Source organism: Salvelinus namaycush, chromosome 11 (assembly GCF_016432855.1).
Source record: "Salvelinus namaycush isolate Seneca chromosome 11, SaNama_1.0, whole genome shotgun sequence".
In the NCBI taxonomy this organism is placed as follows: Eukaryota; Metazoa; Chordata; class Actinopteri; order Salmoniformes; family Salmonidae; genus Salvelinus; species Salvelinus namaycush.
The window spans coordinates 11,796,147-11,821,037 of record NC_052317.1 but is presented as its reverse complement, the minus strand read 5'-3'; the positions used below and the strand labels follow the sequence as shown (position 1 = coordinate 11,821,037).

Below are 24,891 nucleotides of genomic sequence, written 5' to 3'. Positions count from 1 at the left end.
GCTCCAACCCCCCCAGGCCCCCATTACAGCCCAAAACTTTTTCTAAGACTTGGCAACGAAAGCGGAATAAAATTGCTTTTATTTAGCATGATAAAAATATACACATTTGATAACTTAATTCAAATATTTACACAACATGTAAATGTATTACATTTCAAACTAGTGCTCTATAGGGCGTAGTTCTTCCTGATGTTGTATTCCTCCTTAACTCGATTTAATTAATGGCCCGCCGGCCTGAATAAAAATATATTTAAAAAAAATTGAAAATATGCGCACTTGTAACAAAACACAATTTCCCCCCACCATTTTCGGACATCTTCCGGATGTTGTTCAGCCATGGGTTAACAACAGACTGATGACCTGAACACTGTGCAACATCCGGACGTTATTAGAAAAAATGGCGGGGAAAATGTTTGTTATATTAAGACAGTACGGATATTTTCCCTTTTTTGGGGGGCTGGCCCGCCAATCGAGTTAAGGAGGAAACCAACATGTTTGCATCCTGAATGGAGGATGCTTTATGTACGAGCCAGTCGCCGGGGGCAGGAGTCTATAGATGGGTTAGCTGATAACGTCACGAAAATGATACGTACGCTTCAATGGGACAGAAGTCTGAGTTGTGATTCTGGATGCCCAGATAGCTACCAACAATGACAAGAAACTGCCACGAGGGGAATTGTAAGTGACTTTTTTCAGCTAGTTTCATCTTGTTATTGATACCATTTCTTGTTTTGAGGTGTTTTGATTGATGCTAATGGATAAAATTTGTTAGCTAGCTAACCAACAACTGTAACAATGTAGGAGATAACAAATGCTCATTGTGCAAATGTATGTATGTTTTCGATAAACATTGTAGAATAAATATAGTTGACATATTGTCAACAATCTAAGCCAACCCCGTCTGTTTTGCCTCACAGTTGCGCACACGTCGGTTTTGTTGCTAAACAACCAACTTGTCTATAGCCGGCTGCGCACAAAGTCAGACGCAGATGACACACGACATAAAAGAAATAATAGTGCCCTCTGGTGGCCGGTTGGGCTAATTTAAAACTTACTGGCCTAACCACAAAAGTCCAAAACCTGTCCACCCCTAAAAAAGTTTGATTGTCAGAACAACTTAACATTCACGTTTTGCAAATAATTCACATCAACAAACGCTGTCACCTCATCAGTGTAACGTCCAAGTAGAAACATAGGTGACTCTATAGGTAGATGATATACACCATCAGCTGTACTTAGAAGTCTTTCAATACGCTGGTGAGACGTCTCATCTTCTCCTCCATTGTTTTCTTCTCAGTTTCAGTCTCCTCCAGGAGCTGACGCATCTCCTCCTCCACCTGAAATACCTGAGTAAAACACACACGGTCATACATCTGAGCCATTTGCATAAATAATGCATTAGGAGAATTTCAAGTTACGTGCATGGATCTCAAGTTAGCATTCATTCCTTATTATGCGACTGAGCAGGTCAGTGTAGTGACTGTGGTAACCATGACCGTAAGCTACCTTCTGATTGGACTGTTCAATCTGTTTCTGCTTGTCATTGGCCAGCCGTAGGAGCTCGGTCTGATGGGATGCCTGTAGCGACTCCAGCTGTCGCCGGAATGCATCGTCTATACTGTGTAGCTTCTCTACCACCGCTCTGGAGGGGAAACCACAAACACAGATACACTGTTGTCATTACTCTGACCTAGACCACCGTTGCAGGCTTGCAGCTCTTCAACCAATGTCTTATATTCTCATCTCTTATATGGTTCCGGTGGCTCAGTTGGTCATTGGAGCTCGGTGTTTGCAACATCGGACTTCTGTTTCATTCCCTCATACATATGGGCCACATATAATGAAATGAATGCATCTATGTATTTACCATAGGTCACTTTGGATAAAAGCATCTGCTAATGACCATATTATAATAATGATACACGGCTGGATTAGATAGGAAGCCCTATATGTTGTCCTATTGAAGGTGTGTTAGTCAGCGTACTTGTGCGCCTGTGAGGCCTTGTCTCTCTCCTCCAGCAGCAGGCTCTCTTTAGAGTCAAAGCCCTCCTTCATGCGTTTCACCTGGCTCTCCAGCCGGGTCAGCAGGTCAGCCTTGTCCTGCCACTTCTTATTGGACACACTGCAGGGGAGAACATATAAGTAGTAAACATGAAGTATGTATGAAGGAATGTAGTGGGGACAATGTGCATACATTAAAAGAATTGAGGATGGTGACACAGTGTCAGACATATTGGATTGTGGTCCTCAGAATGATGTTATGATAGGTAAAATCCCAATTTGAGATCCACATCTGTACAAAATGTTTCATTCAAATCTCCCATTTACAAAAATGCATGATTTATGGAAATGTATGAGTAACATGTGGAGCTCAAGTTAATTCAGTGCAGTGTGCTGTGCGAGTGTATTTGTCTGTGTGTGTGTGTGTGTCGTGAGCTACCTGAAGGCGGCCTTGACCTCATCCAGCTCCATCTCCTTGTCCTCCAGCTGTTGCTTGAGCTGCTCCTTGCGGAGACTGAGCTGCTGCACCGTGTCTCTCAGGTCCTGCGATGTGGCTGACGACTCCTCCAGCTGCTGCTGCAGGCGCCGCTGGGCCTGCAGGCTTTCCTCACGCTGCCTCCGGCCCTGCTCGTCACGCTCTTGTAGGCCCTGAGGGAGAGAGAGGGAGGGTGGAGAGAGAGTAAGCAAAAGAGTGCTGACAGAGAGAAATGCCAATAGTTCTGAAATCAAGTGCACCTCAAGTACTTGACGTATGTATTTGATCAAGGTCTGATTTTTATTTTCTATAAGCAACCCTTATGGAGGAGACTTTAAAAACAGAGTAACAGGTTTGATTTTTACCATGTCCTTGAAACACCTCATATTCGAAAGATATGGCATGAAATAATCTCAACCTGTGTTCTGTTACATCGCACATATTCCTTGGCAAAGTTGTCAAAATGGTCCACCAATGACACCAGTTAAAGTTCCCATGTATTGGTTCAATAACACCAGTGTACATATACACAGAATGGGCCTGAGCCTAATAGACTCCATTAGTTCTGGAGAGTCATTGTTTCAGAATGAGGGGTGCTGTACTTCTGCTGGTGTTTGTCTGGGGCATGGGCTCAGGGAGAGAGCGCAGGGGTCAGAGAGAATTACATCACTCAACGGGGTCTAGGTGACAGGGGAGAGTCGGGAAGGTGACGCTGAACAATCAACCTGACATTTGGACTGAGCTGAAGGAGCTAAGGGACATGGTGGTGGCACAGAGAGTGGAGCTGAGGAACATGCAGGCCAGACTGACAGCCAGTGAGAGCCATGCTGATGAACTGATTGGAGAAGTGGTGGATCAGAGAGTGGAGCTGAGTGTCACTAAGAATGAGGTGCAGTTCCACAAGAACAAGGTGGAAAAACTGAAGAGCGAGAACGTAGGTGAAGTGATGTACAATCAACAACACTGATGTGTTGAATTCTAGTAAACTATCCCATTAAAGATGGTATAGTGTCTGTTTGAAACAAGAACAATTACCCTCAGATGGACTCAGCAAGGAAGAAGCCACTGCTCCAAAACCCCCATAAAAAAAGCCAGACTACGGTTTGCAACTGCACATGGAGACAAAGATCATACTTTTTGGTGAAATGTCCTCTGGTCTGATAAAACAAAAATAGAACTGTTTGGCTATAATGACCATCGTTATGTTTGGAGGAAAAAGGGGGATGCTTGTGTCATGACTGTCCTGATCAGGTCAGGTTACAGGAGACCACAACCCTACAGATTATCTCTCAACCCCAACAGATGAGGAGAGATCTAGGGGTCTGAAGATGTGGGGGTTTTATGACCCCTCACACCCATGGTAATTCTGAGGCCACAGAAAACATTCCCTCTCACTATGGAGAACCAGCCTCAGAACTTTAAACATGCAATAAAGGGACTTTGGAACAATGGTTTCCATCAACTACAATGGTGGTCATGACGATAGATGGAATATGAAAATGTATGTCATTTTTGTTTTGTTATTAAAGGTTAATAGATTACGTTATTATGAAAACATTGTAACGTTAAGAGTTTTCCTCGTATATGCTTGATGTTTATACATTGTACGTTGTGTGGAAAATGTCCAAATCAAAGAGAATGTTTCGGTAGAGATGAAATGTGAAGTTAGTTGTCTAAAATTGGATTTGAGTAAAATCTATACCTTGCCCCTCAAACTTGGTACGCCCAGAGAATTGCCCTGAAGGCGGTAACGCCCACTTCTGACCCGAGGGTATAAAACCTGTGAGTGCAGAATTAACAGATTAGACTAAGTGACCCGAGCTGCAGCCGAAGGTCTAAAAGGTCAACGAACCCAAAACGCAACAAGTTTGAAGACAAAGAAATATTTTTCTACCCAAGCTACGGATGAGTAGCTGTGTCTAAGCGGGTAAATACAAGCCGAACCACCTAGCCTCCACTCCCCATCGAATCGTGGTATCTACACTCTTTCATCTTTACGCTGTGAGCTCTGAGCTACAGAGCTATCTGTCCTCCGAAGACCCCTTCCAGAGCGAGGACAAAGGAACAGGCCAGTAAAGCCAAAGGACACGGACATCGTGAGGACACCTAGAGAGGTGCGCAGGAGAAGTGCGTCATTGAGCAGCTGGAACGGTCCACGCGGGAAAATCCACGGAGACCCCCCACAAGTAATTACATCATTATATTCTGACTCATAACAGCGGCAGTTTGGGGCAAGGCTAGGGTTAGAATGAGCATAGCTGACAATTTCACCCAAATGTATATTCCTCTGGTGTACTTTCTCTCTTTCTCTCTCTTTTAAATCCCCATTTTGGGTAACACGCGCCCTAGTGTGTTGGCCCGTTATACTAAGTTCTAATCAATAGCCTAGAATGTGTTTTTGTGTATGTGTATCTTTTATCATCATTTTAGCTTTTTAGTAAATAAACATTCAACTAAGATTGGTGTGGTGCGAATTCATTAGTGAGACCCGGGTCCGTGCAGAATCCCGGGCTATACGACGTTCAGAACGAGACTGTTAGAGGCAACTGGTTAATTAGCGGCTGTGGTAAAATCGATATTCTGATATTCTTTGAGTTAATTTGGGAAATAGAAACTCAATAAAAACTAGTTTTCCCATGGTGCCCCAGGTTAATGAGTTAATAATTGCTTGATTCAGTTAATCACGTAATTAGAAACTTGTAATCATTCGATGAGCAACAGTCGCCACATTAACTAATACAACGTCACGACACTTGCAAGCTGAAGAACACCATCCCAACCGTGAAGCACGGGGTGGCAGCATCATGTTGTGGGGGTGCTTTGCTGCAGGAGGGACTGGTGCACTTCACAAAATAGATGGCATCATGAGGAAGGACAATTATGTGGATATCTTGAAGCAACATCTCAAGACATCAGTCAGGAAGTTAAAGCTTGGTCGCAAATGGGTCTTCCAAACGGACAATGACTCCAAGCATACTTCCAAAGTTGTGGCAAAATGGCTTAAAGACACCAATGTCAAGGTATTGGAGTGGCCATCACAAAGCCCTGACCTCAATCATTTAGAAAATTTGTGGGCAGAACTGAAAAAGCGTGTGCGAACAAGGAAGCCTACAAACCTGACTCGGTTACATCAGCTCTGTCAGGAGGAATGGGGCAAAATTCACCCAACTTATTATGGGAAGCTTGTGGAAGGCTACCCGAACCGTTTGACCCAAGTTAAACAATTTAAAGGCAATGCTACCAAATACTAATTGAGTGTATGTAAACTGACCCACTGGGAATGTGATGAAAGAAATAAAAGCTGAAATAAATCACTCGCTACTATTATTCACATTCTTCAAATAAAGTGGTGATCCTAACTGGCCTAAGACAGGGAATTGTTGCTAGAATTAAATGTCAGGAATTGTTTAAAACTGAGTTTGAATGTATTTGGCTAAGGTGTATGTAAACTTCCGACTTCAACTGTACAGTCTTGGCCAAAAGTTGAGAATGACACAAATATTAATTTTCACAAAGTCTGATGCCTCAGTTTGTATGATGGCAATTTGCATATACTCCAGAATGTTATGAAGAGTGATCAGATGAATTGCAATTAATTGCAAAGTCCCTCTTTGCCATGCAAATTAACTGAATCCCCAAAAAACATTTCCACTGCATTTCAGCCCTGCCACAAAAGGACCAGCTGACATCATGTCAGTGATTCTCTCATTAACACAGGTGTGAGTGTTGACGAGGACAAGGCTGGAGATCACTCTGTCATGCTGATTGAGTTCAAATAACAGACTGGAAGCTTCAAAAAGGAGGGTGGTGCTTGGAATCATTGTTCTTCCTCTGTCATCCATGGTTCCCTGCAAGGAAAGCCAGTAAGATTGCACCTAAATCAACCATTTATCGGATCATCAAGAACTTCAAGGAGAGCGGTTCAATTGTTGTGAAGAAGGCTTCAGGGCGCCCAAGAACGTCCAGCAAGCGCCAGGACCGTCTCCTAAAGTTGATTCAGCTGTGGGATCGGGGCACCACCAGTACAGAGCTTGCTCAGGAATGGCAGCAGGCAGGTGTGAGTGCATCTGCACGCACAGTGAGGCAAAGACTTTTGGAGGATGGCCTGGTGTCAAGAAGGGCAGCAAAGAAGCCACTTCTCTCCAGGAAAAACATCAGGGACAGACTGATATTCTGCAAAAGGTACAGGGATTGGACTGCTGAGGACTGGGGTAAAGTTATTTTCTCTGATGAATCTCCTTTCCGATTGTTTGGGGTATCCGGAAAAAAGCTTGTCCGGAGAAGACAAGGTGAGCGCTACCATCAGTCCTGTGTCGTGACAACAGTAAAGCATCCTGAGAACATTCATGTGTGGGGTTGCTTCTCAGCCAAGGGAGTGGGCACACTCACAATTTTGCCTAAGAACACAGCCATGAATAAAGAATGGTACCAACACATCCTCCGAGAGCAACTTCTCCCAACCATCCAGGAACAGTTTGGTGACGAACAATGCCTTTTCCAGCATGATGGAGCACCTTGCAATAAGGCAAAAGTGATAACTAAGTGGCTCGGGGAACAAAACATCGATATTTTGGGTCCATGGCAAGGAAACTCCCCAGACCTTAATCCCATTGAGAACTTGTGGTCAATCCTCAAGAGGCGGGTGGACAAACAAAAACACACAAATTCTGACAAACTCCAAACATTGATTATGCAAGAATGGGCTACCATCAGTCAGGATGTGGCCCAGAAGTTAATTGACAGCATGCCAGGGCGGATTGCAGAGGTCTTGAAAAAGAAGGGTCAACACTGCAAATATTGACTCTTTGCATCAACTTCATGTAATTGTCAATAAAAGCCTTTGACACTTATGAAATGCTTGTAATTATACTTCAGTATTCCATAGTAACATCTGACAAAAATATCTAAAGACACTGAAGCAGCAAACTTTGTGAAAATGTATATTTGTGTCATTCTCAAAACTTTTGGCCACGACTGTACATCTGATGGGTGGTATTCAGTAGAGGGAAATTGGGGGTTGGGAGGTTTGACCTTCCCGTAATGATATACTGTCCTTACTCCTGCTCCTAGTATAGCCATTTACCCCGGGCCTACAATGACACGGCTGAATGTATCATGTGCTCCAAGCCTACCACCTGCCAACTTGACCCCATACCTACAAAGCTGGTCAAAGAACTTCTCCCAACCAACGCTCACCATTATAAACACATCTATCCAAGTGGGGATAGTTCCTGAGTCTTTTAAAAAGGGCAATCTGCATTTGGTACATCCATTTTTATACTTTAAAATGAATGATACACAACATGACCAAAAGCTCGTCGAACATCTCACCCCAAAATCATGGGCATTAATGTAGAGTTGGTTCCCCCTTTGCTGCTATAAACAGCCTCTACTCTTCTGGGAAGCCCTTTGTCCACATCCTTTTGGTGATGTAGTGTACATATTAATTGACTCAGAAGAATGTAACTTATAAATGCCTCATACGCTTAGTTAAACTTTTGTACCCAATCAGAACCCAAAATATAAGCTTGTTTTATGCCATTGTTTTCTAAACAACGTAACTGTAAACAGTACACTGTATAGCCTCAAAACATGGTTAAAACAACTTTTATCTCATGGATGGTCAGTCCTTGCATCCATGGCAGTCTATGAATTTGAAAGTGGTTACATTTCTCCAGCCCCATCCCTCAGCAGCTTACCAAAACAGTGCTGGGGTGAACCTCTTATTTGTACTGCAGATTGCCCCTTTAAATTGGCTGTAATTAAACCGGACCTTGATCCAGATAAACCTTAACAAGTGAAGACTGTAGCCCACCAGCTCACATCCTTTTAAAATTCAAAACAGTATCTATAAAACCCTCCTGGTTTTAAACCATGTCCCAGCACTGTGACTGCACTGGTCGAGCTAGTAAACGACACCATTGGGTTTTTAAAATGACTTGAGTACAACATGGGTTATTACATGTCAATGCAGCATTGATAATCTGATGGTGCGTTCCATTATTGCCTGCTGATGTGCCATCAACAGTGGGACGGCCATCCCGTTGTACCTTCAGACTATGCTCAAACCCTAAACCCCAGCACTCCGTTCTGTAACCTCAGGTCTCTTGGCCCTTCCGCTCAGCCCAAGCTCTTCTCTGTCCTGGCACCCCTACCCATCTTCTGAAAACATCTGAAACCCTACCTCTTCAAAGAGTATATAAAATACTCCTCCTCACCTTGACCCCCCCCCCCCCCAAAAAAACAAAAACAAAAAAGAACACTTAACCAGCATTGCACTTGACCGCCCCCTTCTAGCTTTGACTCTACTGATAGCTACGTTGAGGAAAATGTCTATGCCTGTGATGTGGTTGTCCCACCTATATCTTAAGATGAATTCACTAACTGTAAGTCGCACTGGATAGGAGCGTCTGATAAATTACTAAAATGTAATATATATATATATTCTGGTAACTGGTTGGGTAGGTTTAGGCACCCAGAACATTCACACCTGGCCCAATGGGCAAGCAACAAGAGGTTGTCTGGCCTTGGAAGTGTTTGAGTACCTCTTTGAGTTTGCGAATGGTCTCCGTCTGGTCATCGATGACCTTGACTTTGATCCTCAGGGCGTCGTTGTCTCGCTCGTTCTGTTTCTTCTGACTTTCCAATTCAGCAGCCAATACCTCAATCCTCGCCTCCAGACGACCCCTGTCCTGGGACAGAGACGCTCCTGTGTGTGTGTTTTTGGGGGGGGGTCAAACATAGGGGAAAACACAAGACGAGTGTCAATAAGGGTCACTCAAGAGAAATGTTGAATTCAGTATTTATTGAGCTGGTGGAGCGTTCAAACAGCCACTAGACGGCAGCAAAGCATTACATGTTAGAGAAGGAACATCCATATCATGTTTTTTCTGTGAGCCTTTCTTCAGGTTCATCAAGGTACATTCAAATCACACACACAACAATACATAACATTCAGACTAAAATAGCTTAAAAAGATATGCGGCTACCGCAGCCCAACACATTGAAATCAATGGAAAAGGAAGAGGATAGCAACTGAGATTGAAATCACTGTAAAGGGTGTATTTGCACTACATGACCAAAAGTATGTGGACAAATGCTCATCAAACATCTCATTCCAAAATCAATCATTGGCCATTAATAAGCAGTTGGTCCCCCTTTGCTGCTATAACAGCTTCCACTATTCTGGGAAGGCTTTCCACTAGATGTTAGAACATTGCTGAGGGGACTTGCTTCCATTCAGCCACAAGAGCATCAGTGAGGTTGGGCGATTAGGCCTGGCTCGCAGTCGGCGTTCCAATTCGTCCCAAAGGTGTTCGATGGGGTTGAGGTCAGTGCTCTGTGCAGGCCAGTCAAGTTCTTCCACACCGATCTCGACAAACCATTTATGTATGGATCTCGCTTTGTGCACGGGGGCATTGTCATGCTGAAACAGGAAAGGGCCTTCCCCAAACTGTTGCCACAAACTTGGAAGCACAGAATCGTCTAGAATGTCATTGTATGCTGTAGCGTTAAGATTTCCCTTCATTGGAACCATAAAAAAAAAACAGCCCAGACCATTATTCCTCCTCCAAACTGTACAGTTGACACTATGGAGTCGGGCAGGTAGTGTTCTCCTGGCATCCGCCTACATCCAGATTTGTCCGTCGGACTGCCAGATGGTGAAACACTGCTCCAGAGTCCAATGGCGGCAAGCTTCACACCATTCCAGCCGACGCTTGGCATTGCGCATCGTGATCTTAGGCTTGTGTGTGGCTGATTGGCATTGGAAACCCATTTCATGAAGCGCCTGGCGAACAGTTCTTGTGCCGACGTTACTTCCAGAGGCAATTTGGAACTAGGTAGTGAGTGTTGCAACCAAGGACAGACGATTTTTACGCGCTACCCGCTTCAGCACTCCGCGGTCCCGTTCTTTGAGCTTGTGTGGCCTACCACTCCGCGTCTAAGCCGTTGTTGCTCCTAGACATTTCCACTTCACAAAAACAGCACTTCCAGATTTTCCAAATTCCACATTTTACGAACTGACTTGTTGGAAAGGTGGCATCCTATGATGGTGCCATGTTGAAAGTCGCTGAGCTCTTCAGTAAGGCCATTCTACTGCCAATGTTTGTCTATGGAGATTGCATGGCTGTGTGCTCAATTTTTTTTAATGCATTTTTTTGCAACAGGTGTGGCTGAAATAGCCAAATCCACTAATTTGAAGCGGTGTCCACATACTTTGTATATATAGTGTACCATAGAAATATAATTACTGTTATAAACAGGGTGTTTCGAGCGCTGAAAGGTGTTTGGCTGAAAGCCGTGGAATATACCACAGGTATGACAAAACATTTCTTTGTACTCCTCTAATTATGTTTGTAACCATTTTATAATAGCAATAAAGCACCCTCAGGGGTTTGTGGTGTATGGCCAATATACCACGACTAAGGGCTGTATCCATGCACTCTGTGTTCCATAAGAATAACCCTTAGCCGTGGTATACAACCCCTCGTGCCTTATTTCTTTAATAATAGTAACTAAGTAATTCTATTTCCAAGGTGTTAGCATACCTTGTTGAGCCAGCTCCTGTCCCCAGATCCTCCTCTCAGCTCTGAGGCCGTCTATAACCGACTCCTGGGCGGTGAGCTGGGACAGCAGCCTGGCCTTGTCCTTCTTCACCAGCTCCAGCTGCAGTTGCAGACGCCTGTCCTCCTCCGCCCCCGCCTCCAGAGACCGCACACGGCCCTGACGGGACACAGACACCACGGAAACAATCAACACCTACCCCATTATCTTAGCCCATTCACACTACCTTATAGGCACTTCCCGTAGTCTTAAACTCCAGGTACTAGGGCTGGGAATTGCCAGGGACTTCACGATACGATATTATCACGATACTTAGGTGCCGATATGATATGTATTGTGATTCTCACGATTCTATTATGTATTGCGATTCGATACTGTGATTTTATGTTCCAAACATATTGCTCACTGTATGTCTGCTGCAGAGAGATAAGAGAGAGCACGAGAAAATTAGTTTTGATCAATCATGGAAATAAAAGCTATAGGATGAAAAATTTCGGAGTTTGGGGGCAGGTCAGCTGACTAGCTAGCTATAGATACACACACACTACCAGTCAAACGTTTAGACACCCCCTTACTCAAGGGTTTTTCTTTATTTTTTGTATGTTTTTCATTGTAGAATAATAGTGTAGACATCAAAACCACGAAATAACACATATGGAAACATGTAGTAACCAAAAGTGTTAAAACAAATCAAAATATATTTAATATTTAAGGTTCTTCAAAGTAGCTACACTTGATGACAGCTTTGCACACTCTTGGCATTCTCTCAACCAGCTTCATGAGGAATGCTTTTCCAACAGTCTTGAAGGAGCTTCCACATATGCTGAGCACTTGTTGGCTGCTTTTCCTTCATTCTGCGGTCTAACTCATCCCAAACCATGTAAATTGGGTTGAGGTCGGGTGATTGTGGAGGCCAGGTCATCTAATGCAGAACTCCATCACTATCCTTGGTCAAATAGCCCTTACACAGCTTGGAGGTGTGTTTTGGGTCATTGTCCTGTTGAAAAACAAATGATAGTCCCACTAAGCCCAAACCAGATGAGATGGCGTATCGCTGCAGAATGCTGTGGTAGCCATGCTGGTTAAGTATGCCTTGAATTCTAAATAAATCACAGACAGGGTCACCAGCAAAGCACCCCCACACCTCCTCCTCCATGCTTCACAGTGGGAACCACACATGCGGAGATCATCCGTTCAGCGTCTCACAAAGACACGTCGATTGGAACCAAAAATCTCAAATTTGGACTCATCAGACCAAAGGATAGATTTCCACCGGTCTAATGTCCACTGCTCGTGTTTTTTGGCCCAAGCAAGTCTTCTTCTTATTGGTGTCCTTTAGTAGTGGTTTCTTTGCAGCAATTTGACCATGAAAGCCTGATTCTCCTCTGAACAGTTGATGTTGAGATGTCTGTTACTTAAACTCTGAAGAATTTATTTGGGCTGTAATTTCTGAGGCTGGTAACTCTAATGAACCTATCCTCTGCAGCAGATGTATCTCTAGGTCTTCCTTTCCTGTGGCGGGCCTCATGAGAGCCAATTTCGTCATAGCGCTTGATGGTTTTTGTGACTGCACTTGAAGAAACTTTCAAAGTTCTTGAATTTTCCAGACTGACTGACTTTCATGTCGTAAAATAATGATGGACTGTCGTTTCTCTTTGCTTATTTGAGCTGTTCTTGCCATAATATGGACTTGGTATTTTACCAAATAGGGCTATCTTCTGTATACCACCCCTACCTTGTCACAACACAACAGACTTGGTCAAAAGGACTAAGGAAAGAAATTACACAAATTAACAAGGCACACCTGTTAATTGAAATGCATTCCAGGTGACTACCTCATGAAGCTTGTTGAGAGAATTCCAAGAGTGTTCAAAGCTGTCATCAAGGCAAAGGGTGGCTACTTTGAAGAATCTCAAATATAAAATATATTTTGATTTGTTTTAACACTTTTTTGGTTACTACATGATTCCATATGTGTTATTTCAGTTTTGATGTCTTTATTATTTTACAATGTAGAAAACAGTAAAAAGAAAAGAAAAACCCTGGAATGAGTAGGTGTGTCTAAACCTTTGACTGGTATTGTACGTTATTAATATTTAATTCAGTGATTTAAATTATGACCCGAGCCTATTGCAGCAGGCGATTGGGAAACACAAGCACTTCTTATTGCGAAATTGTCTCGCAACTCGAATAAATTAGTCTTAATTTGAACTAAGCAAGCTGCTAAATCGTTCAGTTTATTATTTTAGAATGTATAAAATAGCAAAAATAAAGAAAAACCCTTGAATGAGGAGGTGTCCAAACTTTAGACTGGTACTATATATACAGTGGGGCAAAAAAGTATTTAGTCAGCCACCAATTGTCCAAGTTCTCCCACTTAAAAAGATGAGAGAGGCCTGTAAATTTCATCATAGGTACACTTCAACTATGACAGACAAAATGAGAAGAAAGAAAATCCAGAAAATCACATTGTAGGATTTTTTATGAATTTATTTGCAAATTATGCTGGAAAAGGCCTCCCGGGTGGCGCAGTGGTCTAGGGCACTGCATCGCAGTGCTAACTGCGCCACCAGAGTCTCTGGGTTCGCGCCCAGGCTCTGTCGCAGCCGGCCGCGACCGGGAGGTCCGTGGGGCGACGCACAATTGGCATAGCGTCGTCCGGGTTAGGGAGGGTTTGGCCGGTAGGGATATCCTTGTCTCATCGCGCTCCAGCGACTCCTGTGGCGGGCCGGGCGCAGTGCGCGCTAACCAAGGGGGCCAGGTACACAGTGTTTCCTCTGACACATTGGTGCGGCTGGCTTCCGGGTTGGAGGCGCGCTGTGTTAAGAAGCAGTGCGGCTTGGTTGGGTTGTGCTTCGGAGGACGCATGGCTTTCAACCTTCGTCTCTCCCGAGCCCGTACGGGAGTTGTAGCGATGAGACAAGATAGTAATTACTAGCGATTGGATACCACGAAAATTGGGGAGAAAATGGGATAAAAAAAAATATATAATAATAATAATAATAATAATTGTGCTGGAAAATAAGTATTTGGTCACCTACAAACAAGCAAGATTTCTGGCTCTCACAGACCTGTAACTTCTTCTTTAAGAGGCTCCTCTGTCCTCCACTCGTTACCTGTATTAATGGCACCTGTTTGAACTTGTTATCAGTATAAAAGACACCTGTCCACAACCTCAAACAGTCACACTCCAAACTCCACTATGGCCAAGACCAAAGAGCTGTCAAAGGACACCAGAAACAAAATTGTAGACCTGCACCAGGCTGGGAAGACTGAATCTGCAATAGGTAAGCAGCTTGGTTTGAAGAAATCAACTGTGGGAGCAATTATTAGGAAATGGAAGACATACAAGACCACTGATAATCTCCCTCGATCTGGGGCTCCACGCAAGATCTCACCCCGTGGGGTCAAAATGATCACAAGAACGGTGAGCAAAAATCCCAGAACCACACGGGGGGACCTAGTGAATGACCTGCAGAGAGCTGGGACCAAAGTAACAAAGCCTACCATTAGTAACACACTACGCCACCAGGGACTCAAATCCTGCAGTGCCAGACGTGTCCCCCTGCTTAAGCCAGTACATGTCCAGGCCCGTCTGAAGTTTGCTAGAGAGCATTTGGATGATCCAGAAGAAGATTGGGAGGATGTCATATGGTCAGATGAAACCAAAATAGAACTTTTTGGTAAAAACTCAACTCGTCGTGTTTGGAGGACAAAGAATGCTGAGTTGCATCCAAAGAACACCATACCTACTGTGAAGCATGGGGGTGTAAACATCATGCTTTGGGGCTGTTTTTCTGCAAAGGGACCAGGACGACTGATCCGTGTAAAGGAAAGAATGAATGGGGCCATGTATCGTGAGATTTTGAGTGAAAACCTCCTTCCATCAGCAAGGGCATTGAAGATGAAACGTGGCTGGGTCTTTCAGCATGACAATGATCCCAAACACACCGCCCTGGCAATAAAGGAGTGGCTTCGTAAGAAGCATTTCAAGGTCCTGGAGTGGCCTAGCCAGTCTCCAGATCTCAACCCCATAGAAAATCTTTGGAGGGAGTTGAAAGTCCGTGTTGCCCAGCAACAGCTCCAAAACATCACTGCTCTAGAGGAGATCTGCATGGAGGAATGGGCCAAAATACCAGCAACAGTGTGTGAAAACCTTGTGAAGACTTACAGAAAACGTTTGACCTCTGTCATTGCCAACAAAGGGTATATAACAAAGTATTGAGAAACTTTTGTTATTGACCAAATACTTATTTTCCACCATAATTTGCAAATAAATTCATAAAAAATCCTACAATGTGATTTTCTGGATCTTTTTTTCTCATTTTGTCTGTCATAGTTGAAGTGTACCTATGATGAAAATTACAGGCCTCTCTCATATTTTTAAGTGGGAGAACTTGCACAATTGGTGGCTGACTAAATACTTTTTTGCCCCACTGTATATATATAAATAATTTTTACAAATTGATTATTTGAGTCAAAGTATTGATATAATATTGTCCAAAATAATATTGCGATATGTATCTATATACATTTCCCCCCCCCATCACTACCAGGTACTGCAGATTCGAAATAATTTGATAGCTTTAAGCAAAATGCTGAAGAGCCCCGGTCGTGATGTTGTACCTTGAGCTCAGTGACGGCGTCTCGCTTGGCTTTGCTGAGCTCTGTGATGCGGCTCTTCTGCTCCTTGACCATGGCGGTGAGCTCCTGCACCAGACCCCCCGCCTGTCTCTCTCTCTGTTGGGTCTGAGACAGGGCAGCCTTCACCTCCGACAGCTCAGCACTCAGCCGGGTACAGCCCTGCTCCACCTACGTACGGAGGGCACAGGCAGAAACCTTGTTAGTTGTTCCTATCAAAAAGTTTCATATTCATCTCATCATCAATTTCATTAGTCAAAGGCTCTCTTTAGTCCTATTGTCTTAATTCATAATTTTTATTAAAGTCCACTACTGTGCATTCCCTGTTTGTCTCAATCTGACCAGCAATATGTGTTTTCTTCAAGCTAATTTAGTAGAAGGTCAAAGTTAGAGAACTGAGAGATCTAGGGGACATTTAATACCTAATGAACCAAAGTGTCAACGTTACCACAATACACACACACATACACTACATAAGTTTCTAGAACAGGTCAAAAGGTGTCCTTGCTTCAGCTGTCTTTTTATGCAAGTGGAAGTTAAATAATAAATAAACGGTTTTATTTGATGTTCTCTAGTTCAGTGTTCAGACCTCAGTGAAGCGAGCAGCCTCGATGGTGAGGGCCATACGGAACTCGTTCTCCAGGGCAGTGTACTGCTGTGTGGCCTGGGCCAATCTGTCCTCCAACCCAGCCCTGCTCTGGGCGTGTCTCTCCTCCACACCAGCCACCTCCCTGGCCACCACCTCCCGGAACTCTGCCCCGCCTGGCACCAGCCGACCCTCCAGCTCCTTCCTGTGAAACAGGACGACACCGTTAAGACACTCACTGACTGACTAACTAAATTAATGATATCTGGGTCATGTTCAATAGGGAGAAAACATTTTGAAACTGTGAAACGGTGAAGAAACGCTCATTTTCCATTGTGTGCCCTAATGATGGCACCGTACTGCAAAAAAAGGCGCTGTAGTCTCGGAAGTTTACATACACCTTAGCCAAATACATTTAAACTCAGTTTTTCACAATTCCTGACATTTAATCATAGTAAAAATTCCCTGCCGTAGGTCAGTTAGGATCACCACTTTGTTTAAGAATGTGTAATGTCAGGATAAATAGTGGAGAGTGATTTATTTCAGCTTTTATTTCTTTCATCACATTCCCAGTGGGTCAGAAGTTTACATACACTTAATTAGTATTTGGTAGCATTGCCTTTAAATTGTTTTACTTGGGTCAAACGGTTCAGGTAGCCTTCCACAAGCTTCCCACAATAAGTTGGGTGAATTTTGGCCCATTCCTCCTGACAGAGCTGGTGTAACTGAGTCAGGTTTGTAGGCCTCCTTGCTTGCACACGCTTTTTCAATTATGCCCAAAAATGTTCTATAGGATTGAGGTCAGGGCTTTGTGATGACCACTCCAATACCTTGACTTTGTTGTCCTTAAGCCATTTTGCCACAACTTTAGAAGTATGCTTGGGGTCATTGTCCATTTGGAAGACCCATTTGCAACCAAGCTTTAACTTCCTGACTGATGTCTTGAGATGTTGCTTAAAATATTTCAACAAAATTGTCCTCCATATGATGCCATCTATTTTGTGAAGTGCACCAGTCCCTCCTGCAGCAAAGCACCCTCACAACATGATGCTGCCACCCCCGTGCTTCAGAGTTGGGATGGTATTCTTCGGCTTGCAAGCCTCCCCTTTTTCCTCCAAACATAACGATGGTCATTATGGCCAAACAGTTCTATTTTTGTTTCATCAGACAATCTTTGTCCCCTTGTCCCCAGACAAGTACAATCTTTGTCCCCATGTGCAGTTGCAAATGGTAGTCTGGCTTTTTTTAATGGCGGTTTTGGAGCAGTGGCTTCTTGCTGAGCGGCCTTTCAGGTTATGTCGATATAGGACTCGTTTTACTGTCAATATACATACTTTTGTACCCGTTTCCTCCAGCATCTTCACAAGGTCCTTTGCTGTTGTGCTGGGATTGATTTGCACTGTTCGCACCAAAGTACGTTCATCTCTAGGAGACAGAACGTGTCTCCTTCCTGAGCGGTATGACGGCTGTGTGGTCCCATGGTGTTTATACTTGCGTACTATTGTTTGTACAGATGAACGTGGTACCTTCAGGCATTTGGAAATTGCTCCCAAGGATGAACCAGAGTTCTGGAGGTCTACAATTTTAGACCTTTCAGAGGTCATGCCTGATTTCTTTTAATTTTCCCATGATGTCAAGCAGAGGCACTGAGTTTGAAGGTAGGCCTTGAAATACATCCACAGGTACACCTCCAATTGAATCAAATGATGTCAATTAGCCTATCAGAAGCTTCTAAAGCCATGACATCATTTTCTGGAATTTTCCAAGCTGTTTAAAGGCACAGTCAACTTAGTGCATGTAAACTTCTGACCCACTGGAATTGTGATACAGTGAATTATAAGTGAAATAATCTGTCTGTAAACAATTGTTGGAAAAATGACTTGTGTCATGCACAAAGTAGATGTCCTAACTGACTTGCCAAAACTATAGTTTGTTAACTGTACCTGTGCACTTGTTCCCTGGAGGCCAGCAGTTCGTGGAGCTGCCGTAGCTTGTCTTTATGCTGTCGGAGCGAAGCTCGCTGGATCTCAAGCTCTCTCATCAGGGCCGACGCCTTGTTTTCCAGCTCCTGGCTCCTCTTCATCTGAAAGGTCATCAAAAGGTCAAACCCTACTCAGTACGGGTAATATTACTATGTTGCAGCACAAGGGCTTGGAATTTTTCCTGACCACGTTGCAACGTTTCGTCCCAGTGCTACCTATGGAAGCTCTACTATATCCATGAAGTATCAAGGGTTATGAAGCGGCAGTAGCTCTACCTCCTCAGCCTGCCGGCGGGCCTTCCGTGCTTCACTATGGGACGTGCTCTCCTCCAGGCTGCGCAGCGCCCTCTTGTGTTGCTCCTCCCGCTGCAGGACCTGCTCCAGCTGCAGCACGGAGCTCTGACACCTCTCCTCCAGCTCCTCCACGCGAGCCTGCAGACCAGAGCGCTCCGAACGCTCCTTCAACAACAGCTCCTTCAGTCTGGGAGGTGGAAAGAGAGACAGGGGAGTGAGACACAAGGTCCAACTTTAGCTTGTATTAAAAACCTACAGGAAGCATGAGATAACGGAAGTAAAGTGTGTGTGGGAATTTAGCAGAGATTTTAACTTTTTGTGACAAGAGCATAAGGAATTTCTGTGTTTGTTTATGTACTGTATACAGTAAACTATTCTAACCTGTCGGTGGTGTGCAGGGCCATGCTCTGCAGGTCTTTCTCCTGGCTGGCCTGGGTCTGCAAGGTCTTCATCTGCTCGGTCAGCTTCCTCACAGCCTGCTCAGCCTTCCACCGCCTTTCTCTCTCTTGATCACGCTCCTCCACGATCGCCTAGGGAGGCACGCAAACACAAAGTTCATTGTGGCGCACTAATTATGCACGCACTTTCATAGTATCAGTAGTAGTTTACAAAATCACTAAGTTGATATATTCAATTAGACAGGGAATCTATGCATGATATGACAGCCGAACTAGTTAAGTTCAACGACGATATGTACAGCAGTGGTGTAGAGGACGTTAAACGCACGTAAACGCCGTTTACACACCTGTACGAGCATTTACCATCCTTTTGCGGAAAAATGCATTAAAGCAGGGTTCATCAACTAGATTCAGCCACGGGACCATTTTTTTCTTGAGCGGACGTTCAGGGGCCAGAACATGATTACAAATTATTTGTAGACTGCAAATTGATCGCAACAATCCAAAGACTAAAACACAATCATTTCAAACCTTGCTTACATTTGTTAAAGATCAAGCGTCTCTACTACATGTGGGAATACTTGGAAACAGATTTCTTAAATTAACATCACTTGGAGCTGATTTCCTGGTGTTTTTACAGTCTTTTATGTCCAAGAATAAAATCTAATAAAAATACTCCCAAAAAATTTTGCTCAGAAATCTTAGGGGCCCTAATAAAACCAGCTAGGGAACCCAGCATTAAAGTATACGGAGCATTACTTTACTCACCGCGAACGGTGATCAGTGTTTACCCACCATAAAAAAAATATTTAAAAAAACACTACATCATTGATGTACACAAATACTGCATATGAGAACTGTGGTCTATGGTCCGTACCCTATAGGTCTCCTCCACTGCTTGTTTGGTGCTGCTGGGGGTCTTCCTGACTGGTCCTACTGAGTCGGCAACCCCAAAGACCTGATGGACGCCTGACTTCCTCCCAGGGACAACTGAACACTTTGAACTTTTCCCTTTGCTTCTCTCCTGATCACTACACATAAAAAGTCAAAGCAAAGCAGTCTCAATAAGGGTCGCGCTTTATAGGTTTCAGAATGAGTATGAAAATGTGTCAACTATGATTGATTAGGTTCACTAAAACAAAATGACTCGAACTGAGCGCGTATGATAAGAATCTGATGAAGCATAACCACAGTGTCAATGTCACTGCGTCATGTGTGGAGATCATGACAGGTGTGAAATTGTCAAATAAGAAACTTGCCAGCAGAGAGGCAGTGTCTGTTACCTGTCTGGTTGTTTGGCCTTGGTGGGCTGCTTGATGGTCCTCTTCACTGCAGTACTGTTGCTACCCCTGTGCCGAGTTGGGATCCTGGAGCGACGCCCCCGGTTCTCCTTCCCGCTGTCACACTCACTCTCTGACGTGTTGTCTATGTCCCTCTTGGGCCTCCGTACCTTCACAAAGGGGGTGGAGCTGCTGGAGACCTCCCCTGCAGGAGTCTGGCGACCAGGTTAGGAGCTTCATCAGTGATGCAGGTGGATAAATCATATGCAATACTACTACACTACTTTGTAGTATACAACTCAAATACTCTACAGTGTAGAGAACACTACACCACTGTATAGTACTACTATAAAATTGGGCCATAATTTCATTGTATGCGTGATGTGTTATACACTGAGTGTATAAAACATTAAGAACACCTTCCTAATATTGAGTTGCACCCCCTTTTGCCTCAATTCATTGGGCATGGACTCTACAAGGTGTCAAAAGTGTTCCACAGGAATGCTGACCCATATTGACTACAATGCTTCCCACAGTTGTGTAAAGTTAGCTGAATATCCTTTGGGTGGTTGACCATTCTTGATACACACGGGGAACTGTTGAGTGTGAAAACCCAGCAGCTTTGCAGTTCTTGACACACTCAATCCGGGGCGCCTGGCACCTACTACCATACCCCAATCAAAAGGGACTTCAATCTTTTGTCTTGCCAATTCACCCTCAATGGCACAATTGTTTCAAGGCTTAAAAATACTTCTTTAACCTTCATTTAACCGTCTCTTCACCTACACGGATTAATTTGAATTTAACAGGTGACATCAATAAGGGATCATAGCTTTCATCTGGATTCACCTGGTCAGTCTGTCATGCTTTGTACACTCAGTGTATGTGAATGTTTATACAGCAACACAATCTTCACACAGGTGCTGATCAGCATCAGTCAGACGTCTTTAGACCGTTCCATCCAGTCTCACCTGTTGGAACAGCCGGGACACCTGGTGCTCTAGTTTCTGGATGCGTTGTTCATTGTTTGGGTCTGCTGCTGTACTATAGCTGCCCACTGTAGCCCAACCTGGCTGTAAAACCTGGGGCCGTCTGACTGGATCTGGAGCCCCCACTGGGCCCCCTGCCCGCTGGTGGAACTGCTTCAGCACCTCGTCAATACGGGAAGTGATGGGAGAGCCGTCAACCCTGGCCTGTGGGGACATCTTATGTTGAGATATTAATTCTACAACATAATACACCCAGAGAAACATGCCATGTGCCAGATAGAGAAAAACAGTTCAAAGTGACCCAAAATGGTGACACTTAAACTACTTCAAATTACAAAAAGTATTCATATACACTGCTTATAAAATTACTTGTCATCTAAGTAGTCATCCTACATAGAGCAGGAAGTGCAACATTGATCTGAAATCATCTGGGCACCCACCTCCATACCCATAGTGTTTTGGGGGCCCTAAGCAACATTTTGTTGTACTCCCCCCCCCCCCCCCCCCTCACACACACTGTGAGCAAAAAAAATTTGCGGACCCCCCCCCCTCTTGACAGCGGAAAGAGAAAAATTTACATTTTAGAGTTAATTTAGCAATTTTATAACTCATTTATTGCAATACTACTATTTTTGCCATGGGGCATAGAGAAACATTTGCAGTTTCACAGCTAATTTCCTGCAATACTACACATTTTGCCATAGGGTGGAGAGAAAGGTTTGCAGTTTTTAATATGATATCTGAGTGAGAGTGACTAATAAAATCAATGGGGCCCTCCCGGTCGGTAATTTGACCATGGTTACTACAACTTTAGATATCTGGACGCGAGACTAACTTACCCTTCCCAAAAATGTTAGCTGGCATGGGCTAATTGAGTGACTGTCAGTAACTGACATAACAAGAGAAACTGCTGATGCACAAACACATTTTTTTTTAAATGCACCTTCTAAAAAAAATTGATCTGGGGAAATTGATCCGCGGGCCTACAAAAGGGGTTGCCAATCACTGACATAGAGGGTGATATAAACACACATCAGTTTTAAGATGTGGTACAACCCTTTTGGCATACTTTATATAGAATATTATTTGGTTGTGATTAAAATTTACCAGTTCGTTGGCACTGGTGTCTGAAGAGAGCAAGAAGTCCACGTAATCCTCCAGGCCGGGGATGTCGATGGGGCTGTCCTCCCCCAGAGGAGCAGGGTTCCCCAGCCGGTCCACCCCATCCAGGCTGGAGACCTGGGATAAGGACTGGAGCACCATCTCTCTGTAACCTGCAGCAGGGAACACAGGAGTCATTGAGTTTGAATATGCTAAATAGATGTCCAAAAAAACTTACTTTACATGACCTACAGTGCCTTCAGAAAGTATTCATACCCCTTGACTTATTCCACATTTTGTTGTGTTTCAGACTGAATTTCTCTCACCAATCTACACACAGTATCCCATAAGGACAAAGCGAAAACATGTTTTTTTACATTTTTGCAAATGTATTCAAAATGAAATATTTAATTTACATAAGTATTCACACCCGAGTCAATACTTTGTAGAAGCACCTTTGGCGGTGATTACAGCTGTGAGTCTCTGAAAAGTCTCTAAGAGCTTTTCACACCTGGATTGTACAATATTTGACTATTATTATTTTTACAATTCTTCAAGCTGTCAAGTTGAATGTAGTCCATTGGAGGACAACAATTTTCAAGTCTTGCCATAGATTTAAGTAAAACCAGTAACTAGGCCACTCAGGAATATTCAATGTCGTGTTGGTAAGCAACTCCAGTGTATATTTGGCCTTGTGTTTTAGGTTGTTGTCCTGCTGAAAGGTGAATTTGTCTCCTAGTGTCTGTTGGAAAGCAGACTGAACCAGGTTTTTCACTAGGATTTTGCCTGTGCTTATAGCTGTATTCCGTTTCTTTTTATCGTAAAAAAACTCCCTAGTCCTTGTCGATGACAAGCATACCCATAACATGATGTCGCCACCACCATGCTAGAAAATATGAAGAGTGGTACTCAGTGATGTGTTGCGTTAGATTTTCCCCAAACATAGCACTTTGTATTTAGGACAAAAAAGTTTGTCACATTTTTTGCAGTATTACTTTAGTTTCTTGTTAAAAAAGGATGGATGTTCTGGAACATTTGTATTCTGTATAGGCTTCTTTCTTTTCACTTGTTCATTTTAGGTTAGTATTGTGGAGTAACTACAATGCTGTTGATCCATCCTCAGTTCTCATATCACAACCATTAAAAGGGATATTTCAGGATTTTGGCTATTATATTTTTATGTCTCTGTGTCCAGTATAAAGGAGGTTAAAGGTAGTTTCGAGAGCCAACACTAACTAGCGTTAGCGCAATGACTGGAAGTCTATGGGTATCTGCTAGCATCCCAAAGTATCCCTTTAAACTCTAACTGTTTTAAAATCACCATTGGCCTCATGGTGAAATCCCTGAGCAGTTTCCTTCGTCTCCAGCAACTGAGTTAGGAAGGACGCCTGTATCTTTGTAGTGACTGGGTGTATTGATACACCATCCAAAGCCTAATAACTTCCCCATGTTCAAAGGAATATTGAGCGCCTGCTTTTTTCCCTTCTTAATCATCTACTAATCTGGTGCCCTTCTTTGCGAGGCATTGGGAAAACCTCTCTGGTCTTTTTGTTTGAATCTGTTCTTGAAATTCACCACTAGATTGAGGAACCTTTCAGATAATTGTATGCGTGGGGTACAGAGATGGGGTAGTCATTAAAAAAATCATGTTAACCACTATTATCGAACAGGGAATGAGTCAATGCAATTTATTACGCATTTTGTTAAGCACATTTTTACTCTTATTTAGGCTTGTAATAACAAAGGGGATTGAATACTTATTGACTCAAGACATTTCAGCTTTCCATTTAAAAAAAAATATAATTTCAAAAATGTATTAACAGACAAAATTACACTTTGACATTATGGGGTATTGAGCGTAGTTCAGTGACACACAATCTCAATTTAATTAATTTGAAATGCAGGCTGTAATACACCAAAATGTGGAAAAAGTAAAAGGGTGTGAGTATTTTCTGAAGGCCCTGTATCTCTGGCTAAATCTCAAGAAACTGCAACATTTTGGTTTTTCATGGACATACTATTGCATTTTCACTCAGAATGGAGGTTTAGTATGGCTACCCAGGAATTGTGTAGCTCAAATAGCACTGCAACAGCACTCCATTTTCATCACCACTCACCTGGTAAGCTGCAGACTGAATTGCCTGCTCCCTCCACGCTTAGGGTGACAACACTCAGATTCTCCAGTCCCAGCATGCACTGCAGCAGCTGGTTGATGCTGTCCAAGCGGTTGCTATGGAGATGGAGGTGTCTCAGTTTGTACTCCGCCCCGTGAAGATACAGCAAACCTGGGTATTACAACCAATGAGTATCACCCTCATGTGATAGTAAATGTACATTTCTGTTATGGAAAACTTGGCCATGTGTGATCATCATGAGCAGGGATGGGCAACTCTAGTATTCTGGGACAGTGTTGCCCATCCCTGTTCATGAATGTTGTGGTCAGTAGGCTGCATACTGTGCATGTAAGTATGAACTGAAACTTACCTGTGAGGTCACTTATCTGATTATAGGCCAGGTTTAATCTTATCAGGTTAACAAGTCCATTCAGTCCTGAAAAGGAGAAATTAACATCTTACACGC

General features: G+C 43.5%; 1 protein-coding gene across 1 annotated transcript in view; it reads right to left on the bottom strand.

The window, feature by feature from the left end:
- Positions 1–861: 861 nt before the first annotated feature.
- Positions 862–24,891, bottom strand: part of lrrcc1 (leucine rich repeat and coiled-coil centrosomal protein 1) — a 33,711-nt gene continuing 9,681 nt past the window's right edge. The window contains exons 5-21 of the mRNA XM_039003811.1: positions 24,796–24,861; positions 24,429–24,596; positions 22,318–22,484; positions 21,193–21,414; positions 20,225–20,436; positions 19,819–19,972; positions 18,925–19,073; positions 18,526–18,730; positions 18,212–18,351; positions 16,272–16,473; positions 15,668–15,853; positions 11,026–11,200; positions 9,022–9,185; positions 2,441–2,649; positions 1,985–2,122; positions 1,507–1,642; positions 862–1,346 (exon numbers count right to left, since the gene is read on the bottom strand). Of these exons, the coding sequence (XP_038859739.1) occupies positions 1,236–1,346; positions 1,507–1,642; positions 1,985–2,122; positions 2,441–2,649; positions 9,022–9,185; positions 11,026–11,200; positions 15,668–15,853; positions 16,272–16,473; positions 18,212–18,351; positions 18,526–18,730; positions 18,925–19,073; positions 19,819–19,972; positions 20,225–20,436; positions 21,193–21,414; positions 22,318–22,484; positions 24,429–24,596; positions 24,796–24,861 (2,804 nt within the window). The 3' untranslated portion in view covers positions 862–1,235. The remainder of the gene's footprint in view (positions 1,347–1,506; positions 1,643–1,984; positions 2,123–2,440; positions 2,650–9,021; positions 9,186–11,025; positions 11,201–15,667; positions 15,854–16,271; positions 16,474–18,211; positions 18,352–18,525; positions 18,731–18,924; positions 19,074–19,818; positions 19,973–20,224; positions 20,437–21,192; positions 21,415–22,317; positions 22,485–24,428; positions 24,597–24,795; positions 24,862–24,891) is intronic.